Source organism: Cupressus sempervirens, chromosome 11 (genome assembly GCF_028749045.1).
Source record: "Cupressus sempervirens isolate cs-2001-9-10 chromosome 11, ASM2874904v1, whole genome shotgun sequence".
Lineage (NCBI taxonomy): Eukaryota > Viridiplantae > Streptophyta > Pinopsida > Cupressales > Cupressaceae > Cupressus > Cupressus sempervirens.
The window spans coordinates 636503672-636529282 of NC_143128.1; the positions used below are offsets into that span (position 1 = coordinate 636503672).

Below are 25611 nucleotides of genomic sequence, written 5' to 3' on the forward strand. Positions count from 1 at the left end.
AATGTCAAAATCAAAAGACTGAACTTTGCTTACCCATTTTTGTTGTCATTCGTTCAAGTCCGGCTGCTCTAGGAAATATCTTAGGCTGTTGTGATCCGTACGAACAACAAACTTGGCACCAACCAGATATTGCCAGAACTTGATTAGTGCATGTATGATGGCCAACATTTCTTTATCGTAAATAGAATACAGGCGTTCCGCTGGTGTAAGCTTCCTGCTCTCATAGGCGATGGGGTGTCTGTCCTACATCATAATCGCTCCAATGCCCTCCCCGGACGTGTCACATTCCAAAATGAATGGTCAGGTGAAGTCAAGTAGTGCAAGAACCGGGCAAGTGCTCATGGCCTCTTTTAGCTTATCAAATGTGAGTTGTGCTTCATTGTTCCACTGGAAAGCTCCTTTCTTCATTAGATCTGTTAAAGGTGCGCTGAGTTGAGAAAAACCTTTGACAAATCTCCTATAGTAACTGCATAATCCGAAGAACCCTTGCAGATCTGTGAGTGATTTTGGGGGAGGCCAGTCGAGGATAGCCTGAATCTTCTCTTGATGCACTTGAACCCCGTATTGACTGACGACATGCCCCAAGTACAATATTTCTGTCATACCAAACTCGCATTTTGATTGTTGGCGAACAGGGACTGTTCCTCCATGATACTCAAGACTTCGTTTAGATGCTTCAGGTGCTCCTCCCATGTCCTGCTATAAATAAGATCATCAAAGAATACCAATAGATACGCAACTGTTTGTTGAAGATGTGGTTCATGCACGACTGGGATGTAGTAGGTGCGTTGGTTAAACCGAATAGCATGACCAGGAACTCATAGTGTCCGTAGTGAAAGCGGAAAGCCGTTTTCTCCACATCCTCTTCCCTCATTCGGATCTAATGGTATCCGAAATGAAGATCTAGTTTTGAAAAATAGACTGCACCATGTAGTTCATCCAACAACTCATCTATCCTTGGGATGGGGTACCTGTTCTTTATTGTCCTTTTGTTCAGCGTGCGATAGTCCACACACATGCGCATTGTTCTATCCTCCTTTTGACCAACACCACAGATGATGCGAACGGGCTAGAACTAGGACGGATCCATCCTTTCTCAAGCAACTCCTGAATCGTCTGTTCGATCTCATCCTTGAATTTCTTGGGGTGGCGATATGGTGTGGTTATGACTAGTTTTGCCCCTGATTCCAACTCTATTGTGTGTTCAAACCTTCGATGTGGTGGTATGCTAGGTGGAATATCCATGAAAACTTTTTCATGCCTACTTAAAATATCCTGAAGCTCTTTATCCTGTGGAGGTGTTTGGTGCCCCTTTATAGGTTCCGCCGAGATAAAACAATGCGCAACCCACGCAACGTCTTCGTGCCGCAGGATTGCCTCCATCTGATGCGTGGAAACTTCCTTCGGCCCTTCATTTGCCATCCCTCGAAGAACCACCTTCTTCTTGTCAACCACAAAAGTGAAGTCCATTTTCTTGAAACTTTGAATGTACTGATCAAACGTCTCCATCCACTGTATGCCAAGAATGACTTCCATGTCGACAAGATCCACTATGAAAAAGTCCTCTGTCACCATGTGATTCGCCATTCTGATGCTTAGCTGAGGAACAAGGTGTGTGTAGGACAAGAAAGTCCCTCCGGCAACCTTGACCTAAAAGCCTGCATGTGCTTCCATAGGAAGACTTTTGCGCTTTACCAAGGATGAGTTTATGAAGTTCAAAGTAGCTTCGTTATCCAACATCATCGTGACCCTTTGTCCTTGAAGGGTACCTCGTACACGGAAAGCTGTGCACCTCGGACTGCCAACCAATGCAATGGATCCCCCACGCTGTACCAAGGAGGCAATCCTCTCCGTACGGTTTAAACTAGCCATGCTGGTGTCACTGCTAGGTTGGATATCTTCCACTGACATTTCCTCTTGTTCGTGTTCGTCCTCTTCATCGGACACTACCTTGATGTAATGGATCTTCCCCTTCCCGAGGCATCGGTGGCCAGGCTCCCAAGGCCCCTTGCAATTGAAACATAACTTCTTCCTCCAGAGTTCTTGTTGGGATGCTTCATCCAATGACGACTTCTTGGGTGGAGGTTTGTCCCTTGGAAACATTGGCGGTTTCAGATGTGAGTGACTCCGAGAGGATGAGGATGATGTTGACGACAGTGCCATGCTTCGTGCCTTACTAATCGCTTCCGACAAGATTGACAGATTGAATCCCTTCACCCAACACTTCAGTGGTTCTGCCGGCTTGTCCATAAAGAGCACAACCCACCTTCTTTCGGAGACGTTTGTGACCAACACGGAAAGTCTGAAATTCTGCAATGAACTGATTTACCGATCCAATTTTCCTTAGTTGGGCCAAATCTTTGAAATTGAGCTCGGGGTCTTTCCCATCAAATCGTTCTATTAATCTCTCCGTAAACTCCGCATGGGTCTTTATTTGATCATGCCCTAGTGTGATAGTGTCGTGGTGCCACCATTCGTGCGCAACTCCTTCCAAGTGCAATGCGGAAAATTTGATAGCTTCTTCTTCAGGCATAGGATTCAGCTAGAAGTAGGTGTCGGCTTTCATCACCTACGCTTGTGCTGAAATGGAACCCAATCCGTCAAATGGAGACAGATTCACCTTACTCAATTTCCTCCTGAGATCATCGTTAAAGTATCCTCCTCTGTTTTCGCCTCCCGAGTATCTCATCCTCAGATCTGTGTAATCTTTGTAGGAAATGTCCTCTTTAAGGTTTGCATTTCTCCAGTCCTCTCTTATCTCTTTGAAAGTTGGTAGTCTCTCTCCGTGATGTGCTTCCGTCCATGGTGGGAAAACCAACATGGAAGGTCGAGAGCGTGCTGGTTGAGGGTGTGGCTTACCCGATACTGAGTCCACGCTGTGCCCATTTTGTTCTCCAAATATTTTGTTCTCTGCCAACTTCTTGAGGGTTTCCTCCATGAGTCGCTACGTATCCGTGATTTGCGCCTGATTTTAGGCAAGTTCCCTCAGAAGTGCCACAAGTTTGGTGTCGGTCGGTTCCCGTTCGTCAGCCATTTGATCAATGGAATGTGTCCTCTTCCGGCTATAAACTCTCATTCACCGTCAATAGGCTGCCAAGATCGGAGAGCTCCGATACCATTGTAATGTACCAAGCTATGGTGAACAGATTTCTAACAAGAAAATCACTGCGAATATGCCTTAGGAACAATACCAATGATTTCCCCTGCGATTCTGGGAGGGTAGTATGGTGAAATGAAAATGGCGTACAGGTGCCAGTCGAAGCTGTATGGTGGACAAGAGATAGGGAAGAGATATCCGTATGCTACAATGAGTGGTGCAGGTCCGTACGAGATAAAGGTCATATGGTAGGAGCAGGTTGAACAGTGCAGGCCGTACGTTAGGAAAGAAGGGCTGTATGGTGGCCAAATGTCTGTACGGTGAGAGAGAAGTATAAGCTTTACGGTGTGCAATGAAGGTGTACAGTGATTATCTAAGATGCTGTACGGGAATGATAAGGTGACCGTACAGCTTAGGAAAGTGTGCACGGGACAGGAAAAATAGAGTGTACGGAGGGTGAAGTTATATGGTTATATTGGCCGTATGGTGCAATTATGTGAGAATAGGATTCCGTACAAGGAGATGATGAGGGAGTTTGAAGGGTGTTGTCCAAGATGAAGCCGTATAGTGTACAATGATGCATTCAAAACACAGAACGTTAATGGCACAACACTGAAGATTTCGAACACTAAATAACACCAGAACATGTATGGAAGAATATTCTCCAGATTGATAAGAATTGCCAATAATGAGAGCACTCCAATTTGCTGGATACAGACCAGATGAACATTGACGGAATAGGGTGAGGGTTGAATCCCACTGAAACCGTGCAAACCAAATAGGGAAGGTCTTTCACTTCCAAAATGGTGAACAATGCCGAACTCCAACAGGAATCCGCAGTACAGAGAAATATAATCCATAAGCATGCCTATAGACTACTACGAGCCGTGCTTAAATACCCGTCGGGAAAAGCTTTCTAAGGGTGTACAAAGTTAGCCAACGGCCACACAAACTATGAATGCAAAACAAAATAAAATGGGTCCGAGATAAAATAAATCAATTGGCCCATTACAAAGATTAAATTATTTATTTTATAACAGGGACATTACATTGGTTATTAGTTAAACAATTATTTTCTAGAGAAGTCACCCTCTTCTACCAAGACCATACAAACTTTTGGTGGTACGGTTTGGAGTTCAGGTTAGGTTTTTGATGAGTATTGCTGTAATCTTTGCCTAAGTTGGCACCCTGATCCATGGGAATAATAGCAGATGTTAGTTGGCAGTTTTTGGTGGCAAAAAGGAAGGTTTTGAACTTTAAGCCTATTACCTGTGAATAATCAGCACTTCTGTCTGCTGTTGCAGAAATTCAGAGATTGATGTTCAGACATTAGAGTGGGATGTTCTTTCTGGGGGAGGTTAGTTTAATGGTCTGATCACATTAGGAGAATTCTGGTGTGTTGGAAGAAGCTCATTGACCTTATTGCTATAGCTGGAGACACCGATAGCAATTAAATGCCAATTTTTGGCATTTTCTGTTCTCCTGAATCACTCAGAAATGCTTCTCATTCAAGGTATATAGTGCTTTATGATTGTTGGTTTAATTGGCTTCTTGCATAGTGATTTCCTAGATCTATTTGGGGTTCGAAATTGAAACAACTACAGTAGGAATAAATTGTCATAATGAATTTGTAACAGCAGAAGCTTTTGTAATTGCAAGCCTTTGAATGTTCATGTTGGTCAAATTTGCATGATTATTTTTCTTTGCATAAAAACTTGTTGTGGCATCATTGGAAAAAAAATCAAAAAACAAAAAAACAAAAAAAAAAACAAAAGCAAAACAAAACAAGGTGGTGTTCTTTCACTGTACCACCAACACCCACACCCACAACCACACCCACATCCATACTCCCATTTTCTCTATGATCCGTGCGCATATGCTCACCTTATTATTCATATCCATTAAGCTGTGGTCTAATGGTTGAGGTGGGGCATCATCATACCAACAAGTGAGGCTTAAACATTGAAGGGCATATAAGCTTATAGCCCATGTGTATGCACATGCCGGCTAAATTGGGAGTTTGATCCTGGTAATTTCATGGTTTTAAACTGAGTAAAGCAGTTCTTGGTTGACCAAACAAGTTATTTCTGCAAAATATGATTAGAGATTGTTTAAAATTTTTGTGCCAACAAGATTCAACACAATATATACATTAAATAATTGAATATCCTGTCACATATCTCTCTTAGCTTTTTCAAATTGTAATTGCTTTGTTTTTGTACTTTCCACAAAAAATGTATGATTATATTTAGCTTCTCTTTCCTGCTTTGTTACTGTGATGAAGTACATGAACACTAAAATAGATGAAATGCGTTTTGTCTTACATATAGCAGGGTTTATCTTACATTTGTTTTTTCACCTTCTCTCGTGCTTCTGTTTGTGGTCACATTTTATATCCATTGGCGATGCCCGTGATCTACTTTGGTGCTTCATTATCTTCAATTGGATCGATTAGTTCTGTACTTAAAGTTTAAAATTATATTTAGTCACAAATTTTGATTACTATTCACTGCAGGACTTTAGACCAGCTGTATCCCAGCTTGAATGTGTGGGAGTAGATCCCACCTTAATAGGCAAGCTCTTTCGAAGGCATCCACAATTGTTGAAATATAGAATGAATATTGGATTGAAAGTGCAGTTTCTGTTGAAGCTTGGTTTGGAAAAAGAAGATATGGGTAAAGTGAGTTCAAAACTATTCTTGACTAATTATTCACTTCAGTTGACTTGTGATCCTTATCTTAGATGGACCTGAAATTTTTAGAAGCAAGCTGTCTAAGTACATCTTGCTTTGTATCTTTTTAAATGCTTTTTAATGACAATTTTAGAGCTGAGAGTGGCTTAACTTTAGCAAGAAGTTTGTAGGATTATGGAGGTAGGATGAGGCCTTGATTAGATTAATAACTTGGATAAGGGTATAGCTGACATTATTCAAATTTGGTTTATGAAGTTAACATTGCTGTAAATCAGTATTGTTCTCTAAAGAAGTGCAACTGATTTTAAGATAGCCTTGCTCTATATGATTTTCAGGTTATTTATAATGCTCCTCAGCTTCTTGGCTTAAGGGAAGAGAAGTTGCAGGCCACGATAAAATTTCTAGAAAACATTGGTATAAAGGGACCATCATTATGCAAGGTGATGCTTTTTGGATCTTGAATAGAAATACTAAATTATTTTTAGCTGGTGCTTCAAATCTTTTGGGTTTCAAAACAATTTTGCAGGTTCTGAAGCGTAAACCAATGGTTTTGGCTTATAGTGTAGAAGCAAAATTGCAACCAAATATCAATTTCCTTCAAAATTTCGGAATCAATCGGTCAGATGTTGGCAAGTATGAAAGAGTTCCTCCTTATTTTAGTTCTTTTTTCATTATGTAACTTAAATATTAATGGTGCAGAATGAGCTTTTTAACAGACTTGTGACTCGCCACCCACAACTACTGACATTAAGCATTGAGAAGAACTTGGAACCTACTGCAAGCTTTCTCTTGGAGTTGGGATTTACAAGGTAAGTGTCAATTTTTTGTAACAACTATATGAATAAATACAACAGCTAACAGCTTTGCAACTACAATTACAATAGTATAGATTTATGACTAATACAAAGTGCCTATTGTATCTTCTAGCATGTATCTTTAATGATGAAAGGAAAGCTATTGTCATCATGTACTTGAACAAATGTTGATTAGTGAATAGGAGATGAGGGTAAAAAAAAGCCATGAAGAATATGTATGCCAAAAGGGTTTAAAACATGAATTTAAACAAGAACTTGCTGTGAATTCTCAGTTCAACTTCATATCATGTGTACCAAAAAGTTGTGTTGCATTTGTTAGTGCAAGAATAGCATTGGCAAAATGGATGGATGTTTTCAATGCTTTTGGTGCTGTTTTCCACTAGAGAAAGAATCTCTCCAACCATTGTGGCAATGATAAGATTTCTGTGTTACAAACTATTTGATCATAAAAAACAACTTGATGCTGCCAGGAGCATAGTTTACAGACCAGGATTCGGAGAGTACTTGAAAAGCCTGAAATTCTCAACTTGGCAAAAACTTGGAGAAAGCTTGACAAAAAATTGGAGAAAGCCCGACAAAAACTCCGCAAAAATTTGACAACTTAGAAATAACTAAAAATTAAAATCTTTTACAGAAAGATATATTTAAAAAAAAAATTCATGTACAAAATGTATTAAATAAAAAACTGATATCTTAAAAGAGAAAATGCATGGTTTTATAGAAAAAACAGTTATGAAAAACACATTTTAATCAGCATTTCACATGCATTGACATTTTTACCCCTGGTTTTTTGTCTGTAAAAGTGCAAGAATTAAATTAAACTAATGAGTACTTGCTCACATATAGTGCTTGGGTTGGTTACTAATACCAACCGAGACGACCTTTGGTACAAACTTCTCCTAACGACTACTTAATTACTCAATTACGAAAATACCCTCTACATTGACCCCCCTCCCCCCCCCAAAGAAAAAAGAAAAAAGAAAAAAGAAAAAAAGAAGTGGTTTCCACACAACTTAACCAACTCAGGAAGAGGGATGAGAGGACATCCCTGGAGCTGAAACTGGAGTGATGAGGCTATGAAATGTGCCACTTGCTTCTCCTGGTGGTGTGCCTGTGTTTGTGTCTTAATTGCGACTCTCATTGGCTGGAGTGGTTTGGCTTGCTGCTACCCAATAAAGAAGAGTTGTGCTTATTTCCGACGAGTGACTGTCCTGGTTGGTGCTATGTGGCTGCCTTTCATCTGTCTACTAAGTCCTGTCATACAACCTTCATTTGTATGACCTCCTTCTGCTTGACCCTCCGTACAAGGTTCCGTATGCGCTTTCCTCGTATGAGGTCCTTCTGTATGACCTCTTGGTGTACAGATGACCTCCACTTCGTATGGGTCCTCCACCTTGTATGACCCTTGACTTTCTTTTGTTGCATACGTCGGCTTTGAGGTTTGGGCTTCTTGACATGTACGACCCTTGTCCGTACTATCTTGATCTGTGTGCTTGGCAGTCCTTTGTATGTGCTTGTCTTCTTTGTCTTGTCTGTCTGCTATGTGCCCCTATCCTCTATGTGTCGTACATCCTTTGTCTCCATATGCGTGTGTTCTTCTTCCTTGGTATGTGACCTCCAACATAGTCCGTACTTGTATGGATACTTGTGCTTTGGTGAGTTCTCTTCCAGCTCTAGCCCTTATACCTTTTCCTTGGTAATTTGTTCTTTTGTGATGCTTGGGTCTCATTTGATTTCTTCATCTTGCCGAGGCATCTAGTCAGCGTATTCAAACATATTGATTTCTTCTATGTGCCTTTCGTGATAAATTTTCAACTTCGAACCTTTTACTGATTCTTTAATTGGTCTGCCATCTAGAGAAATTCATTTTTGGAAGATGTTTGTTGTGCCAAAATTTCCTTTGGCGTTGTGCCACCTCGGTAGCCCATTGTGTTGTCATTCGCCTTTCTTCCAATTTGATGGAGTTGTTGATTCATTCCTTCAAACTGTCTTCCTCGCCTTATCTATTTTCTACTACCACTCTAAGGTTTGGTATCATGAATTCAGTAGGTACTGTTGCTTCTTGTTCATACATCATTTGAAAAGATGTGCATCCCGTGGTTTCCTTATATGAAGTTATATAGGCTCATAGTACCACAATTAGTCTTTCCTCCCACTCGACATCCTCTACTCTGCAAGTTGTGTCATCTATACAACCTTTCTTGTCAATGCCCATATGACCACCTTTGCCACTTGTACGCCCCTTATTGGTGTTTGTACGACCTTCTCTGCCATCCGTACGACATTCTCTGCCATTCGACGATCTTTTATGTCATTCGTACAGCCTGCCTTGCCTTCCATACGACTTGCCTTGCCACTTGTACATCCTTTCTTGCTACCTGTACAAACTTCCCTGCCATTCATACATTGTACGACCTCTTGTACGTCTGCACATCGTACAACCTCCTATACATCCGTATGTCATACGACCTATATGTTTGCATGTTGTACAATTTCCTCCATGCTCTACATTGTGTCTATATGTCGTACAACACTTTTCCTCCAGCCTATTTCCATACGTCATACGATGCCTTGCCATACATCTGTTCTCTGTTTTATATGGCTTTTCCCCTTCCTGTTTTCATACGTCGCATGGTCTACCATCTGTGCACTTTATCTTTTGCCTCTGTACATCATATGTAATTCCCTACCATCCGTGTAGAGAGCTTTTTCCTCTTGTAGTCTAGCAATAGCATTTACCTCCAACATGTTCACAGACTTCTCTTTATCCTTGTAGTCTCTAGGTGTACTGTTGTCCTCTATTATTCATATAACCCCTTGGACATGTGTTTGAAATTTTATTTGTAGGTGACATAGTGGGTGTGGTGGCCTGTTTAGCTGTCAGGAGTACTTGTGTATTCCTTCCCTTCAAATTGTGCGGACACCCGCTGAGGGGGTGTCCCTCCACCTGACAAATCTTACAAAATGAATTTTCGGAATCCTTTCTATGTGCCCTTCCTTCCAGCAATTTGTACACCATGATTCGTTGGCTGTTTTGATTTTTGTCTCCCTCACCATTCGCAACATATCCTTACAGAGCGCCTGGATGGTTGGAAACTCTATCCGTATTGTTGCCACTTGTATCACTTAACTTCCTTTTGTCACGTGCTGTATTCTTTTGGCTTTCAATATCCATTGCTCTTTTATATGCCTCCTCATAAGAGGAAGGTGGTACTACCTTTTTTATTCTCATAGAGGAAGACAATACTTCTATAAACTATCTTTTAACTAGCCCATCGGCTTGTTGGTTTTCTAGTTTACTTATCAACTCCCTCAACCTATGATGGTAGGTTTGTACCGTCTCATTTTTTCTTTGTCATGTGTTATAAATTTCTGCAACTACCTCATCATCATCTCATAGCAGTTAAAACTCTTTCTCAAAGGCATTCTCCAGTCTTTGCCATGATGTTTTCTCAACCCCAGCAAGCTTTGCGTACTTGTTAGTTGCCATACCCCTTAGGGTGGCAGGGAATGCCTTTAGCCAATAATGCTCATCATTTTGATCACTAGCTTCGCATATTGTCACACACGTCCGACAGTGGCATGTTGGGTCTTCTGAGTCGTCACCATTGAACCTTGGAAGTTTTTGTTTATCTGATGTATACATCATGTACTCAGTAGTCTTGTTGTTGGTGATCCCTAGTTCCTCCCTTATTCTTTGTTGTCTTCTTGCTAGTAACCTTGAAGAAGCCTAGGAGATTGTGCACTACTCCATTCACCATGTGTTTAGTTCGTACTGTACTAGTGGAGAGAGCTCTCTGCTCTGTCTTCCACCATATGTACTACCACCACATCCCATGCTTGAATGAGATCTTGTGCTTTGCAATCCTCCCTGGTTCTTGCTACTATTATTATTTCTTTGTCACTACTTATTGGTCAAGAATTCTGCCCCTTATACTTCCATTTTCCTACCTCTTGTATCTAGACCATAGGGTTGAACTAGGCAAAGACGCCAGAAATGTTGGTGTTAATATGACAGATTTTTTTGCCAAGTACGAAACTTTTGTACAAATTCTAGTTTACAATATTATGACAACATTCACACCAATACACGAAACAATACACACAAATGAAAAAATATATCTTTATTAATCGTACCAAAGAGTTTACATTACCAATACCAATGGTGTCCAGAATTACCATGCCAGTCTATTCCATCTGCGTACTGCATATAGTGCTCGGGTTGGTTACTAATACCAACCGACGTGACCTTTGATACAAACTTCTCCTAATGACTACTTAATTACTTTATTACGAAAATACCCTCTACAAGTACTCAGAGAGTTTGCAAACTATGGTTAGGAGTATTTTGAAAAATATAAATCTTAATGCTATGAGATGAAAGGGGTATTTTCTTTTTTGATTGGTTAAAGAATATTTTATTGATTATAAAATAGAAAGTAAAATTTACAATATTGAAGTATATTAGAAACAACTCCCCAAATTCTACCCTTACACTACAATGACACCAAACTCAACCAACTGGTAACAACACAATGACCATTTCCAAAAATAAGGGGGCATGAATCACAGAAACACTCCCTCAACATCTAAAAAATATGTCTGGTCATTGGATGCCAAAATCCCACCACTAGACCACTTACAACCATCTACATAGACACAAATGATGAGGATATACGATTTTTAGAGAAAAGGTGAGACATAAACAAAGAGGGTGATGAACCATTCATTGCTCGTGCTTCTCCACCACTTGATGACTCACCCACCTCAAATGCACCACCACACAACTCCACTTGAGCATGAGAAACCCCAGAAGCTTCGACCCCCTTGGAATGGTCACCACCAACACCAGTATCTAAACACACTTTGTGTCCATGAGCACGGTTCCTGCAAGGAGCCCATCAACACCTTCAAACCCTACCATGGCCTCTGCCACCACAGTATCTTCCCCATCCTCTATTGTTGCAACCTCGCCCTTGACCTCGCCTCTTCCTTTGGTTTTCCGTGTCTTCCCATGTTATTGGTAGGCTCAACTGAAATAAGTCCAAATTCATCTGGCTTTTGGGAATTCCAGCAACAAACTCTATCCCAATCATGCATGAAGTTCACAAAAGGGCCCATGCCCTCCTTGCAAGAAAACCTCTCAAGCTTCTTTGAAAGAGAAAAGGGTGCACATTGGGCTGAAAGCTAGGAAAACTTAGCCAATCTCTGGAAGCTGCAATAAAACCTCGTCCAAGCACCGCTTAATTGAGAATTTTATCGTTTCACACATTTCTCCACAATGTGCTTCACCTGCTCTTTGGAGCCAAAATGTAGCACCCAAGTACAAAAAAAGGATGCAATGTTAGAATTTGTCCTCCATTTGAAGTCTAAGATTGTGTATTTGACTCCTAGTAAGGCCCAAATAATATTGACAAAGAAAAAATAAGTTGAGAAAAAAAATCCCCAGTCATTCCTCAATTAGAGGCCCTCTCATGGCCATCTGTTGTTTGGTGGCTCCAAAGGAAAACTTTGCCTCCGTTTTTCCTTCCATTTCCTTCCGCACTTGTTGTTTTCATGACCATTCAATTGTGTTGTGAGGTTTTCACACCATCGCCCTAAAACTTTTGGGGACCCCCTTTTTCGGTCAAGCCTTGGCAATTTTTGCGCAATTTTTTTTTGGAATTTTTTTCAGTTGTCTTAGCAAATTTTTTTTGGAGTGGTCTAGAGGTTTTCGATTTGAAAATTTTACACCTTGGATGCCTTTGGGCCAGGAGAGATTTGATTTAGTTTATTTTTCACCTAGTGCTAAACTTGATTTTTCGGAACATGTAATTTTATCCTTAGGCCAAACAAAATTCAAAAACAACATTTTTCGACGGTTAAAATAATATCTAACAGGATAAAATTGCAAATTTTGGACTTAGATGGATTTTTGAAAATTTGAAAAAATTGTATAAGCTTGAACATTTTCAAAATGAATTTGTTAGATTTAGTCATTTCGGAAAGTCTTGATTTTTTTGGTGAAAAAGAAAAAATTTTGATAGTGAAATTGAAATTGGAGTTTGAATTTTGACAACTAGGAAAATGATTAACTTTGTTAAAAAAAATTAAAAAATTGAAATTGTATTGCAAAATTGAAATTGGATTAAATTGCAAAATCTCATTAAATTAGTTGAAATTTAGCCTAGAGGATTTTAGAAATATTAAAGGAAATTGGTAAATTGGAATTGAAAAATTGATTTTGGCTTTCTAAATTCGATTTTAATGATATTTTAATTGCCAAAATGTTATTAAATGAAAATTTTGACATCTCCTAAGCTTACCTTGTTTCTATTTTGCAATTTTTCATTAAAATTAGCAATTAAATGAGCCAATTTCACTATGGGCTAAGTAATTTTAATGTTGCATTTAAATCTGGGCCATTAATTAAGGGGCTAATTTGATTTTGTTTTCCCTCTAGGCAGGTTGGCCCACTTGGAGAGGCAAAAAAAGGTTTGGTATAAGAGGGGCTTCCTCTCTTCTTATTTTCTCATTCATTTTTCCTTCTCCTTTGATGTGCGATTTTCTTCTAGAGGTGAATTTCAGACTTGGGAGATTTCTTCTTGGAGCAGATTTTTTCCTTTTTTGGTGGCATTTTCTTCTCCTTGCTTGGGCGAATTTCTGCCCTAGGGCAATTTTTGGAGCAATTCTGATTTTTTCCAGCTAGGGCGATTTTGTTAAGGCAGATTTTTCCATTTCTTGGCTGCGATTTCTCCTTCCAGATTTAGGCGATCATGTTTGGTGAAGAGGCTAATATGATTCAAGGTCTAATTTTTGACAAGTGTGGGCAATTTCAAGGAAGTCGAAATTCTTATTTTTGCTAGGGCAACATTATTTGCAAGGAGGGTTGAAATTTCTAAGATCTAATCCAAACTTGAAGGGGCACGATTATTGTAAAGGCAAATTTAAGGTAAAATTCTATTCATTTTTAGAGGTGAAGAGTGGTTTTAAAGGCGGATTCTATTCCTTGTTCTTGCTTGGTTTGTTTCCCTTATTTCTTCTTGCACTCATCATCCACCACTTCATTATTCCATTGATAGGCTGAAGTTGGGAGATATAAGTGTAGACTTTATGAAAGGATACTTGGAGAGGCAGAAATAAGCTAGAGCACTTTAGGATTGAAGTTGGGAGATATAAGTGTAGTCCATCCTAAGGTAATGAAGATGCAAAAATAAGTGGTAGTCCCACCCTAGGTTGAAGGTTGGAAATTGATAAGTGTAGAGATAGGACTTGGAGAGGCAAAAATAAGCTAAATTCCATCGATAGAAAGAAGGTTGGAGATTGATAAGTGTAGTCCATATCATTTAGAATGAAGGGGTAGAAATAAGTGTTTAGGATGGTAGATGTTAGTGCAAGCAAGAACCCAAAGAGAACAAATACCAAAAAAGACAAAGAAGACATGATGCCTAAGACCACCTTCTTCTCGAAAGTGAGGCGAATAAGTGACACCAATATCGGTACAGTGAACATGATATAGTTGAAAGACAGATTGAATAAAGGACAATCCCCTATGGCGAAGAAGATCTACAAGAGCGGAATTGTACACGCGGCGGCTTTTCCTCCTACTTTGCCTTGTCCAGAATTGGCAATGGAGTGTGCATCTCAATTTGATATTGTTACTAAGTCCATCATTTTTGATGAAGGGAAGAGAGTGTTAACTTTGGCGGACAAGTGGTCGAAGAAGCATTTAATATTCCCCAGAATAAAAGCATGACAGTGGTAATGATGGATTAGGCGGCTAAGTTATTTCAGGATAATCAGGAGGCTTACTGCATTCACCTAAAGAAAAATTGGTTACATGAAGGCAAGAAGGGAGTCACCAAGTCGTCAAAGCTCACCAAGTTAGATTTCAAACCAGAGTATGGCGATCTCATTATGCTTCTTAGCCGAATCATGGGCATGGCTCAAGGTATGCAATTTGAGAACTGGATGTATTTATTTATTGATGAAATTGAAAATGGAAAGAGAAGATTTGAGTGGGCTAGAATTATAAGTGAAAATTTAGAGTTACTTAGGACAATGCAAAATCAAAAGCAATTTTATATGGGGTCCTATCTTTTCTATCTGATTGGGAGACTATATGAAAATCTTGGACTTAAAGCCTTAGGAGTAATTGGCAATGAGCTGGGGCAATGTTTGGTGCATGAGTGCTATCCACATCTTCATTTGCACAACACCAAAGATTATAAGATGTTTTACGATGCCTTTGCCATGAAGACGGTAAGGATATTACAAGGGACACCTGCTAGAAGGCTCTCAATGGAAGCGGAAGGAAAAGTTAAGAAGTATGGGAGTTGGTTCATCCAATTTTCGCAATTCACATATATTAGAGTAGCAGGAAGTACAGTTTGTCCCAAGAGACTTCTAAGGTACCCACTCAACAAGGTAGTTTTGATGGAGTTGGCTAGGCAACTTGAGCACTATGACAAAATGATGAAACTTAAAGGTGAGACAAGGATTACCTTCTCATTTGGAATAGGCAATGATACTTGCCCCAATCTTGTCGCCTTTGCAGTTGTGGAGAAAGAGTTAGAATGGTATCATCTAGGATGGTATAGAGCAAGACAAGGATTTGATTCCAATGGTCTTATCAAGGCATCTCATGGAAATACATTCAAACATATTCCTACTATAGAAGATTTTTGGGCCAATGCACAGATGGCTTTCATGTGAAGAAGCTAGCTTTCTCAAGGTTGTCAGTGAGCATGATGAGAGCAATTAGATGGAGAGGCCTTGATATTCCCAATCAACTGGAAGATGATGAAAATGTGCTAAGAGGAGATTATAATACAGTGGATGGAATGGAGTTGAGTCTAATAGATTGGGATGATCATCAAGATCCTTCCTTAGAGGCAATTACAAGGACAGTTGATATACACACTGAATCGTGGTACAATGAGAAGTTAAGGCAATTACAAAGTCGAGAGGTACGCCTTACTTATGAGAAGATGAAACCAGAGCAAGAAGGTCCAGCGGAGCCAGTTAGACAAAAAGGTGAAGGCAGTAGCCAACAACAAAGAACAATTAAGAGCAAGAAGAGAAGTTTGGAGGTTGAGAAAAGTAAAGAACATCAGGAACCTCCAACAACGAGATAGAATTTGGATCAAGATTGGATGAGTTGGGGAAGGTTGCCATCAAGAAGAAGCATTTGGGCACCCTTGCCTCCCTCAATGCCTTTATTGGATATGTGAAAGAATATGAGAAGGATCATGAGAAGACACTACAAGCAGCGAGCAAAATGATGAATTCAGCTGAGCTCAAGATGAAGCACACGCTTTGCCCTCCCATGAAGGAAGTCAACGTTAGGCTAGCCAAGTTCATTGCTTTGGCTAAAAAGATGAAAGAAAATGGTAGAATTATATTAGAAGATAATTTGATGTAAGCCCAAGTGTCAATTTCTCCTTCTTCTTGGGTAGGATAGGTGTTTGATTCTGATTGGCTACCATTTTGGTGCCTTCTCATTGGTTACCACTTTTCTTTTTTTTCATTTTTCCATTGATGAGGTGGCGCCTTCTCATTGGCCAATGGGTTGGTAACCCTACTTAGGATTTTTGGGATTCGATCTAGATTGTTGATTTTGCCTCTTAATATCTACCGTTGGTTGTAATTTTGGCCTCTATATAAGGCCATTTGCTCTCATTTGTAAAGGGTTGGAGAAAATTGTTTCTTAAGATAATACCAAAATTGTTTCTTTATCATTGTTGTGACCTGCATGGTGATTAAGAACACATGGTGTTATTGCATGGTTTATACTTCCAATAGTTAGAGTTAATTTCCATTGAAGTTGTTAAAGTAGATTTTATTTCAAGAAAGTTGTTAAGTAAGAGTAAGAGTAGATGGATAGTTGTATGGTGATATTAGTGGATGTTTGATAGGGATCTATAAACTAGGCCACTAGCATCCTAGCGGCTTGTTAGGAAGCCTTTCGTGGTAATCTAGTCTTTTTCCCTCAAATTATCGCATCTATGGAGGTAGAGTTGTTGGTAAGCTTTCATCAGATTTGATCCCCATCTGTTTGCTAATATTTCCATTCATAGGAGTAGGAGTAAGGCAGCAAATAGTGTAGTAGTTGGAGTTCAATCGAGAAGGAAGTTAGGAGAAGCATCATTGGCAGACATACCCTCCATCATCATCACCATCATCATCAACATTATTTGGTGCTTGTACACATTACCAAACCCAAACATCATCACCATCACACCAAAAGTCCAAGTTATCCTTGAATGAACAATGTAAGGCCGCCTACGTGATTAACCAACAAATCACATTAATATAACTAAGTTAGTATCCACAGGTGTAAGGAACATTAGAGTTTTTTCTCATGTCTTCATGAGTATTTACTTTTCAAGAGAGGGATTGAGTGTTTGATATTCCATATCAAGTATTCAATCACTATATGTTATGTAGTGGTACAAAACTGACATCAACAAATTGTCATTAAAATGCAAAATGGCTACAGTATATAGCATACACTCTATGCATTGAATGTGGACAGAAGATTGTTTATTGTTGGGCAAGTGAATTTTCTTGCACCACCTCCTAAAAATTTCTTTATTACAAAGTTTGTCATCCCCCGTTGATCAATGTCTCCACAAGCTCACCAAGTCACATCAAATCTATTCACAACGATCGCCATGATGCCACCATACTTTCCCCTCTATGTCACTGCAACATCGGTTGCTAGTTTGCATAGTGAATTAGCAAGTATGTTTCCCTCTCGGTAGTTGTATGAAATTTTAGAATGAAAATAGTTTTTTCCTTGTCAACAATTTTTTGCAAGCGCCACATGTGCATTTTGCCAGTCACAATGGCATTTACAACTATTCAAGAAACCCCTTCCAAATGCAAGTTCTCTACATTTAATTCTTGCGTCAAATCAATCCCTTGCAAGGCCACTTGGTTTCTGCTTCATTGTTGGTCCTTACTCCCAATGTTTTTTGATTTGTGGCAATATTATCGCCATTGGCATCCCTTGCCACACACCCTGCCCCTGCAAGCCTTAGGTTGCCTTTAGCAACTTTGTCGAACCTCACCTTGACCCATCCTTCATCCAAAGCACTCCATTGTACCTCTTCCTTGCACCCCTTTCGAAGATCAACCTTCACACAACCATTATAGCAAGTTTGTATTTTAGCATATTCCATGATCTTTGAAGAATATTGTCTCAAGAATTGAGGGGGTATTTTTTTGGGTTTTGTGTTGATGCTGCAACATTAAGTAATCCCATTATGCTTTATTCAATTCTAGAATACAACTATTCCATTGACCCCTTGCCTCGAAATATCCTTCTATTTCTCTCTTTCCAGATCTCCCAAATATTATATGATGGGCATATCATCCAAATAGATGAAAAGACAGATTTATATCTCAGCCCTTGCTAAGCTTGTAGCATTTGCTTAAAGTAGTTGGATTGGCTTTGTGCAAATTCAATTTTCTTAGCACAAATTGCCATGCATTCGTTTGCAACTTCACATTGTAGTTATAGAGGATCAACATTTTCACTTCACATTTGGACATAGGATATAGAAAGGGACCATGGTACCCATATCTTATCTGGTAGTCACCTATCAAGATTTGACCTTTGCATACCAACCACTTAAAGGCACCTGCCTTCGAGAGAGAATACTTATTCCAAAAGATTGTTGTAGGTTCTTGCTTAGTCATTTCTGCCGTTTCCACTAGATTGTATCCTACTCGTATTGAGTAGTCACCCTTTTGGCACCCACACCATATGATCTCATCTTGTTCTCCTGATAATAAGAATTTCCCTTCCTCTCTGATTCGTTGGAATTCACTAGCCTCATCTTCATTCAATCCCAATACACTGTCATCTTCCCATTTCCAGTTAGTTGTTCCTTTCTCATTTGTACTTAATGATCAAATCCACTTCTTTATACCCCCATGTTTCTTCCACTTTGACTTTCAATCCTCTACTATGATCTTCAAAAATTAAGGTTGGTTGGCCTTTAGTTGAAGCTTACTAGAATTTAGCATTCTCCCCATCTCCAAGTTTTCATGTGATATGGTCATTGATTGCATGCCTACAATTGATCATGAAATTCCAAATTGTAGAGCCTTGATTGGATTGGCTATTGTAAGAATACGTCTTTGTCTTTGTTGCCCAGATATTTTATTGAGAGAATCCTAGCCCACAATGCAACTATTATGAATAGTTAGTGACAATCAATAGGTGATTTGATTGGTTTATCAAATCCACGGCAAAAGGAGTGGAGTGATCACAGGATGTTGAGAAGGATGATGTTCACTAGTCAGTGGAGCTGATTTAGTTACGATAGCAACTTATTATAATGACAAGTAAGTGGATTCCAGGATGAAAATATGACAAGTGAGACAGTTTCAGGTTAGACAGGTGATTGTGACACTGTGACAGATTGGTTAAAGAAGAGACAAACATGTTAACATAGAATGGGTTCTTGAGTTATGATCAATTAATTGGAATTAGTGACAGGTGTCAAGGTTGCATTGACTTGGGGTAAGTGAGTTGTAATCTAATGACATGGATATACATGTGGAGGTGTTGATTTGGCGTCACAATTGTCGAGATTGAGTTTGTGGAGTTGATTCTAGAGGAAGCTCATGATAGGTCAAAATGTGTTTGACCTCTGGCACAAAATACTATGAATTAGTTGGTGCAATCGTGAAAGGTGACTTGTAACATAAGATAACATCTTTTGGTGGTTGGATTTGAGCTAGATATTTGAATTTTCCAATTATAATATGTTTAGGGTTTGGCTAAGTCGGTGGAAGTGACAAAAACTAGTTTAATAGGGGAAAGAATGTCAGGTTTGATGTTGTTGATTATGGTCCAGTTTGTGTGTGAAGAAGTGGAAGGTGCGGTTCAGCTAGAGAGAAGATAAGTGAGTGGAGAAGAGTTAGAGAGCTTAAGTGGATTTGATCGGGCACAGGTAGAGCTATTTTGTAGATCAATCTTTCTGTTGTTCCCTAACAGTTACAACAGGTGAAATCCCTTAACCAAGTGGATTTTAATAGGTCCTTATTGTAAATCCTTTAATAGGGGAGCACTTTAACTAGTGTTTGAAGTCCTTTAACAAGGCTACTCCTAACAAGGTAAAGCTCTTAACAGGGCTAGAGGTAAATCCCCTAATAGGGTGGCACTTAATTGTGTCTTTGTAAACTCCTAACATGACATACTTCAAAAGAGTGCAAATTATTTGTGAGTGCTAATCTGCACCGCAGTTTTGATCCAAGTTGGGTTTCCGCATAACCAAAATATTTGTGTCAAATGTGTGAATGATTCATTTGATACTTTATGATCGATTACCGGTTAGTAGTTTGAAAGGTGAAAAAAAGTTGTCTGATTTGTCCCTCCTCTCAGTAATCTAATCGCTTAGGACCAACAACACATACCCCATGGCAGGCCGACTTTGGCCCTAATTAGCCGATAAAGAATCACTTATTTAAATCACTTTCAAACCTCTACCTAGAAAATTTCAGATTTAAGTCTGAAAACACATGTATTTTCAGCTCACAAATGGTCTCACAATTTGCACTTAATCCTCTAAAAAGGTCTGCAACAATAGTAAATGAGGATTAAGAAGTTTGGATTTCACATGAATTTTGCCAAACAAAACTGAACTCTTGCATTTTCAGATTTTTGAAAGTTTACAGGATTCTTACTTGCAGCCCTCTAGATGCCTCCAAAAAGGTCTGGAGATTCAGATTTTTACTTCACACACAACCTGGAACAAGATTCTGCATGATTTGGTTAATGCAAAATATCTTATAAGTTTTGCCAAAATCAACTTCATGGAGGAATTTCAAGACTTTGGTCTGCAGACTTCATACCTGCAGGCCCTTAGATATCTCCAAAATGGTTTTGAAACATAAATTAAGCCTCTCAAATACCCGTGCAACCAGATTTGGTATGATTTGGTGAATGGGAAAAAATTCCAATAATTTATTGCAAAATTAGCTTCCATAGAGAAATTCTCAGATTAAATCTGAATGCACTTATATTTTGCCAACTTACCTGGTGGACGACTCCTTTAGAAGCTAAAAGTAACTCTGATTTTATAGCATCAACCTCAACATTTAAGACTTCTTGATCACAGTTGGTGTTCCTCTTGACTTCCAAGGTTTGATTTTCAGCCTTCTTGGTCTTGGACGATTTCCTTACCATCTCTTAGCTTTTCTTCTTACCCTCTTTTGATGCTCAAAGTTAACCCTCCATTGGTTTTTCATTCTCTTATTGCTGCTGGATGCTTCTTTTAAAGGGGTTTGGGCTGGAGTTTTCCTCACAAAGCCAATGTGGGATAAGAAATCCCATCTTGAAACTCATGCAACTTATATTTAATTTATTTCCTTTTCTATTTGTTAATTTTCATTATATGCTACTAAGGGAAATCAACTTCTATAAGGATTATAATCAAGTTGCTTAATTTTTTTTAAAATGCATTAATCATCATCATTAAAAGGGGAGACTTGATACTTGTATAGTTTCCATTTCAATTTAATTATTTATTCACAATGGAAAAATTATCCCTATAATGATTGTAGTACTCCTATACTTTGAATTTGTTTTTGCCTTGATTTAGCCACAAAGGGGACCATTTGATTCCCATAACTATTCCAACTTGTTTCACTTTAATTATCCATTTGGGGAAAATTGATCTCCATTTTGATAGTAGCAAGCTCATACCAAGTGGAGAAATTCATCATTCTCTGTGGGGAAATTCTCTATCCATCCTGATTTTATTCATTTTAAGTGGGGAAGTTCTGTTTCCATCTGGATTTTATTCATTTTAAGTGAGGAAATTCTATTCCCATCTGGATTTTCATCATTTTTAAGTGGGAAAATTCTATTTCCATTTGGATTTTATGCATTTGATTAAGGAAGAATGATTTTGACTAGGATTTTTTATATTATTAAGTATGGAAGATCAAATTTTATAAGGAATTTAAAGCCCTTATGCATAAAATATGCCTTTATAATATTTTTTTAGACTATTTGACTAACCAAAATATTAATGCACTTATGATTTTTATCTCAACCCACTATAACATGATCCAAAAGAATGTTAGTCTGAACATTCTGACTTGTATTCGCAACCCGACAACTTGATTACTCAACCACTTCTCAACTCTTGTGAGCTTTGAATTGCCATCTCAACTACCAAAACCTTATGGCTACGAGCAAAAAGAGGGGGTTCTCATTTGCTATGGGGCAATGGTGTGAAAAGGTCACAACAAATCCATTGGTTGAGTTATCCTAATCTCTAACCCACTCAACAATACAGTTGATGGGTTCCCTTGGCATGTGAATATCATGAGTTACATTGGTTTGACTGAAATTTGTCAGTCCCTTCTCAACGAGTCTTGACAGCTTTGTCTATTACTGTGCTTCTCTTGAATGCCGGTATCATAGAAGACACGTATTGATGTGAAGACCATCTTGTTAAGCATGGCTTTCTGAATTACTTGTTGAAACCTTGACCCTCTTGTCTAAAAAGCAATTGGTTAAGTCACGTTTTTCCTTGAGTGGAGTAGTTTTGTTGATAATTTACACTTTGGCGTTAGGAGCATCTTCATCACTGTTGACTTTGTTATGCATATTGACTTCTACTATCATCATTGCCATTCGTGGAGACTTTTAGCACTGGTCATTCTTAAAGTTATTAAAGGTGTATGTTATGTAATGACAGTTTTCCTTCTATGCTCCAAAGTCAATTTTTTTTTAAAGAGGAGTACCAGTGATGGGTTGTACCTTGACTTGGTATCCTTTAAGTTGTTAAATAGTGACCCTCATTGGAGAAAGTACCATGTTAGTTAGACCTTTACCTTGAACAAGAATTCTTAATCTATCAAGGTTTTCCTTCTAATGGCAGTTATTAGTCATTATACATGATTAGATCTCCTTCCCCTTCATAGGTGGTGTGACAAATTATATCAAGACTGAGAACATTGGACTAGTAGGTCTGCTATGTTCACCCTCACCTATCACCACAGATCCTCTACACTGCAGATCTGTCTTGGAGGATCATTGTTGTGCGATGTGATTATTCTTTATTGTGCTCTGTTTGTGTCAATTACCAACTCTGACTGGATCCCAGTTTTTTGGACAGTTCAAATTTATTTGATTTGGTTTGGACCTTTCAAATCCTAATTAAATATTTTGAACTCCCGAACAAATCAATTTTTTTGGAATCTGGTATCTTAGGTTTGTGTTATGAAGTACAATGATTGTTAGGATTATGATATCTCCTTATATTTATTTGTTTGCTCTTAATTTTTTTTATGTGTGGACTTAATTTGGGCCCTTAGTATATAATACTATTAAATGTTGACATTGTAGACTGCCAATTTAGTGAACTTTCATAGTTGTAGTTCTTAGATGTTTTGAACTCCCCTAACACTATTTATAACAGCTACTCTCTAAATTCACTGCCCCATAACTTGAGTTTCAAAAAGATGGCCAAGCCAACTTCATGGAAGTATATGCTTTGCCTAGTGTAGAATGACTGCTAACCAGAATTATAAAGCATACATTCAAATGTACAAGAATCAACAAAGCATTTAATATCAATATCATACTTACCAAGGTAGGTGAGGGAAACCAGTATGTTATATTGAATCATTGATTACCAAAAACAACAGGTACATCATTCAAGTTCCAATGCGCTAAAATAGAGATCGGTTGGTTAGAAAACCTAGAACCAATTGACACATCCCCTCGCTACCAACCTACCCAACCCCAAACTAACTATATTTTTAATTACATCATTGTATAATTACGCCCTACACCTAGTCATTTGATAATTTGTGTAATATTGTAGGTTTGAGTTTTTTTTCAACCATATATACATCTAATAATAGTAAGTAGAGTTTGCATGGCATTCCAGGATTGATGACACTTTTAATTAATCCCATGTATAAGAGGTGCCACCATTGCCAAGGTAAGCTTGACACACATCCTTAAATGTAATGACTGGACAAGTCATAAATCTTTATTGAAATAAGTAATCATGGATGAACTAACGCATTTCCCAGATAAACAGCTTGTGTATCCATGAATACAATAAAACTGGTGGTTTATTTATAATATGTGCATTGTCAGGAGATTAGTCGAACCCAGTCATCCTTTGCAATTAATCATACCAGGATGCTCCTTTTATAAAATGTGCCTGCTTTCTCCTTGTTGGATGGGCTGTGTTCTAATGAATGGTCCCTGATTTACAACCCAACTAGGGAAATCATCTAGGATTTGAGGTCAATACCTTGGATATACCAAGATGCAGCTCTGCTGCTCATGCAAATTTGAATTTCTGAAAATGTTCCATCAATTTGTGTAAAATTGGTAAGGTGAGATGCTTTACTAGGGGATGAATAATTGGACATAGTTCGTTAAAAAATTAAAAGAATAGTGGTTCCTATGTGCCAATGGCTCAAATGGTGACGACCACATTTCTTCACAAAGATATAGTTCGTTAAAATTTTAAAAGAATAGTGGTTCCTATGTGCCAATGGCTTAAATAGTGATGCCCACATTTCTTCACAAAGATGATCAATGCCTTTTCTGGTCCAGTGTCAATTATACAGGACACACATATTTAGCAGGCAATTGAATTTTTCACTATTCAGCAATTGGATCACAGTTTCTTCTGTAAAATTGTATTTCTTGATCTTTTATTATCCCATGTTATACAAAAACTTTCTTAAACCAAAATACAGTGAACATTGTGTCTTGGGGAGGTTGAAAAGAGAGGGAAACATAGTTTTTAAAGACAATTGCTTAGGGTTGAAATGGTCTTTATATTGATTTGTATAGCTATTTCAGAAAATGTGGAGTTTTCTATTATTAAAATACTATGCCATCGACCTCTGTAGGAGTCCAAAATTATAAGATGTTAGAGAGTTCAGAGGGAAGTCACATTGTTGGCATTTCTGAGCACAAAATGGCTGCTTCCTCCTACCAGTTGGGTTAAATTAGATTTTGATGGGGCTCCAAAGAAACCCATGGATCGCTAGTGTGGGAGGAGTCATCAGAAAATTACATAGGATAGCTGATTGCTTGCTTGGGTAGAAATTAGGGGTTAGGACCAATCAGCAAGCTGAGGCTATGGTGGTTTTCTGGGCTCTACATCTCACATCTTCTATTGGTATAAGAAATGTCATTCTGAACATACTCCAAATTAATCATAGATTGCATCAATGGCGTCTCTACACCTGGTTGGAATTTGGAAATTTATATTTTGATGCTAGATAGTTGCATGTTTTTGGAGAAGGCAGCATGGTCGCAGACGGTCTTGCTGATGAAGAAGGTTGAGGAGCTGAATATGCTGGAGATTATTCAGAGGGCTTCTAGATTATGTGCATTTGCTACTTCTCAATGACTAGGAAAATCTTCTTGACCCAAACAGCTAATAAACACTTAATCATGAGATTGTGGTCATGGTTGGTTGACGAACATTTCAAGGTCACCATGTACCATCATAATTATGTCATCAATTATCACTATCAAGAGGCGATGGACTTGTTGGTTAATCATAATTTCATACTCCATTCACATTGTATTGCCAAAAGATTTAAAAAAAGGGAAGAAATGCCCAAAGGAGTTTTACTATATTTTGGGTTTTGCAGTTTATGGTGGTGGTAGCTTGATGGTCTAAGTTGGCAGAGACAGGTTGTTTAAGATTGTCATTCCCTGCAAACAGACAATTGGCCTCATTATTGCAATTTCTTGGAACCTTAATCTCCATTCCATCTTTTGGTCAGCTCTATTATTCAAAAAACTATTGAAGTTGCTATCATGGGAGGCAGCCAAGTCTAGGTTGATCCCTCCTGTTGTGGAAGCATTAAACTAAATCCGCAATTCTGGAAAATTTTCTATAGGGGTAGGATGGTTTCATATTTTTGAGCCCATGCAGGGCTTTGACCTGGTGCTTTTGATCTAATTCTAGTATACTAAGTTTTATTTGTAATTTTTATACATATTTTTATGAGTACTT

General features: G+C 38.5%; 1 protein-coding gene across 3 annotated transcripts in view; it reads left to right on the top strand.

Annotated features, from left to right (window-relative positions):
* The window catches only part of LOC149531377 (uncharacterized), a 105108-nt gene that overhangs the window by 75982 nt on the left and 3515 nt on the right, over nucleotides 1-25611 (top strand). For 2 of the 3 annotated variants that reach the window (XM_089809625.1, XM_089809624.1), the window contains exons 3-6: nucleotides 5613-5777; nucleotides 6125-6229; nucleotides 6316-6422; nucleotides 6506-6598. In XM_089809625.1, the coding sequence (XP_089665751.1) occupies nucleotides 5613-5777; nucleotides 6125-6229; nucleotides 6316-6422; nucleotides 6506-6598 (470 nt within the window). The remainder of the gene's footprint in view (nucleotides 1-5612; nucleotides 5778-6124; nucleotides 6230-6315; nucleotides 6423-6505; nucleotides 6599-25611) is intronic. The other variant, XR_016358656.1, reaches the window with a different exon arrangement.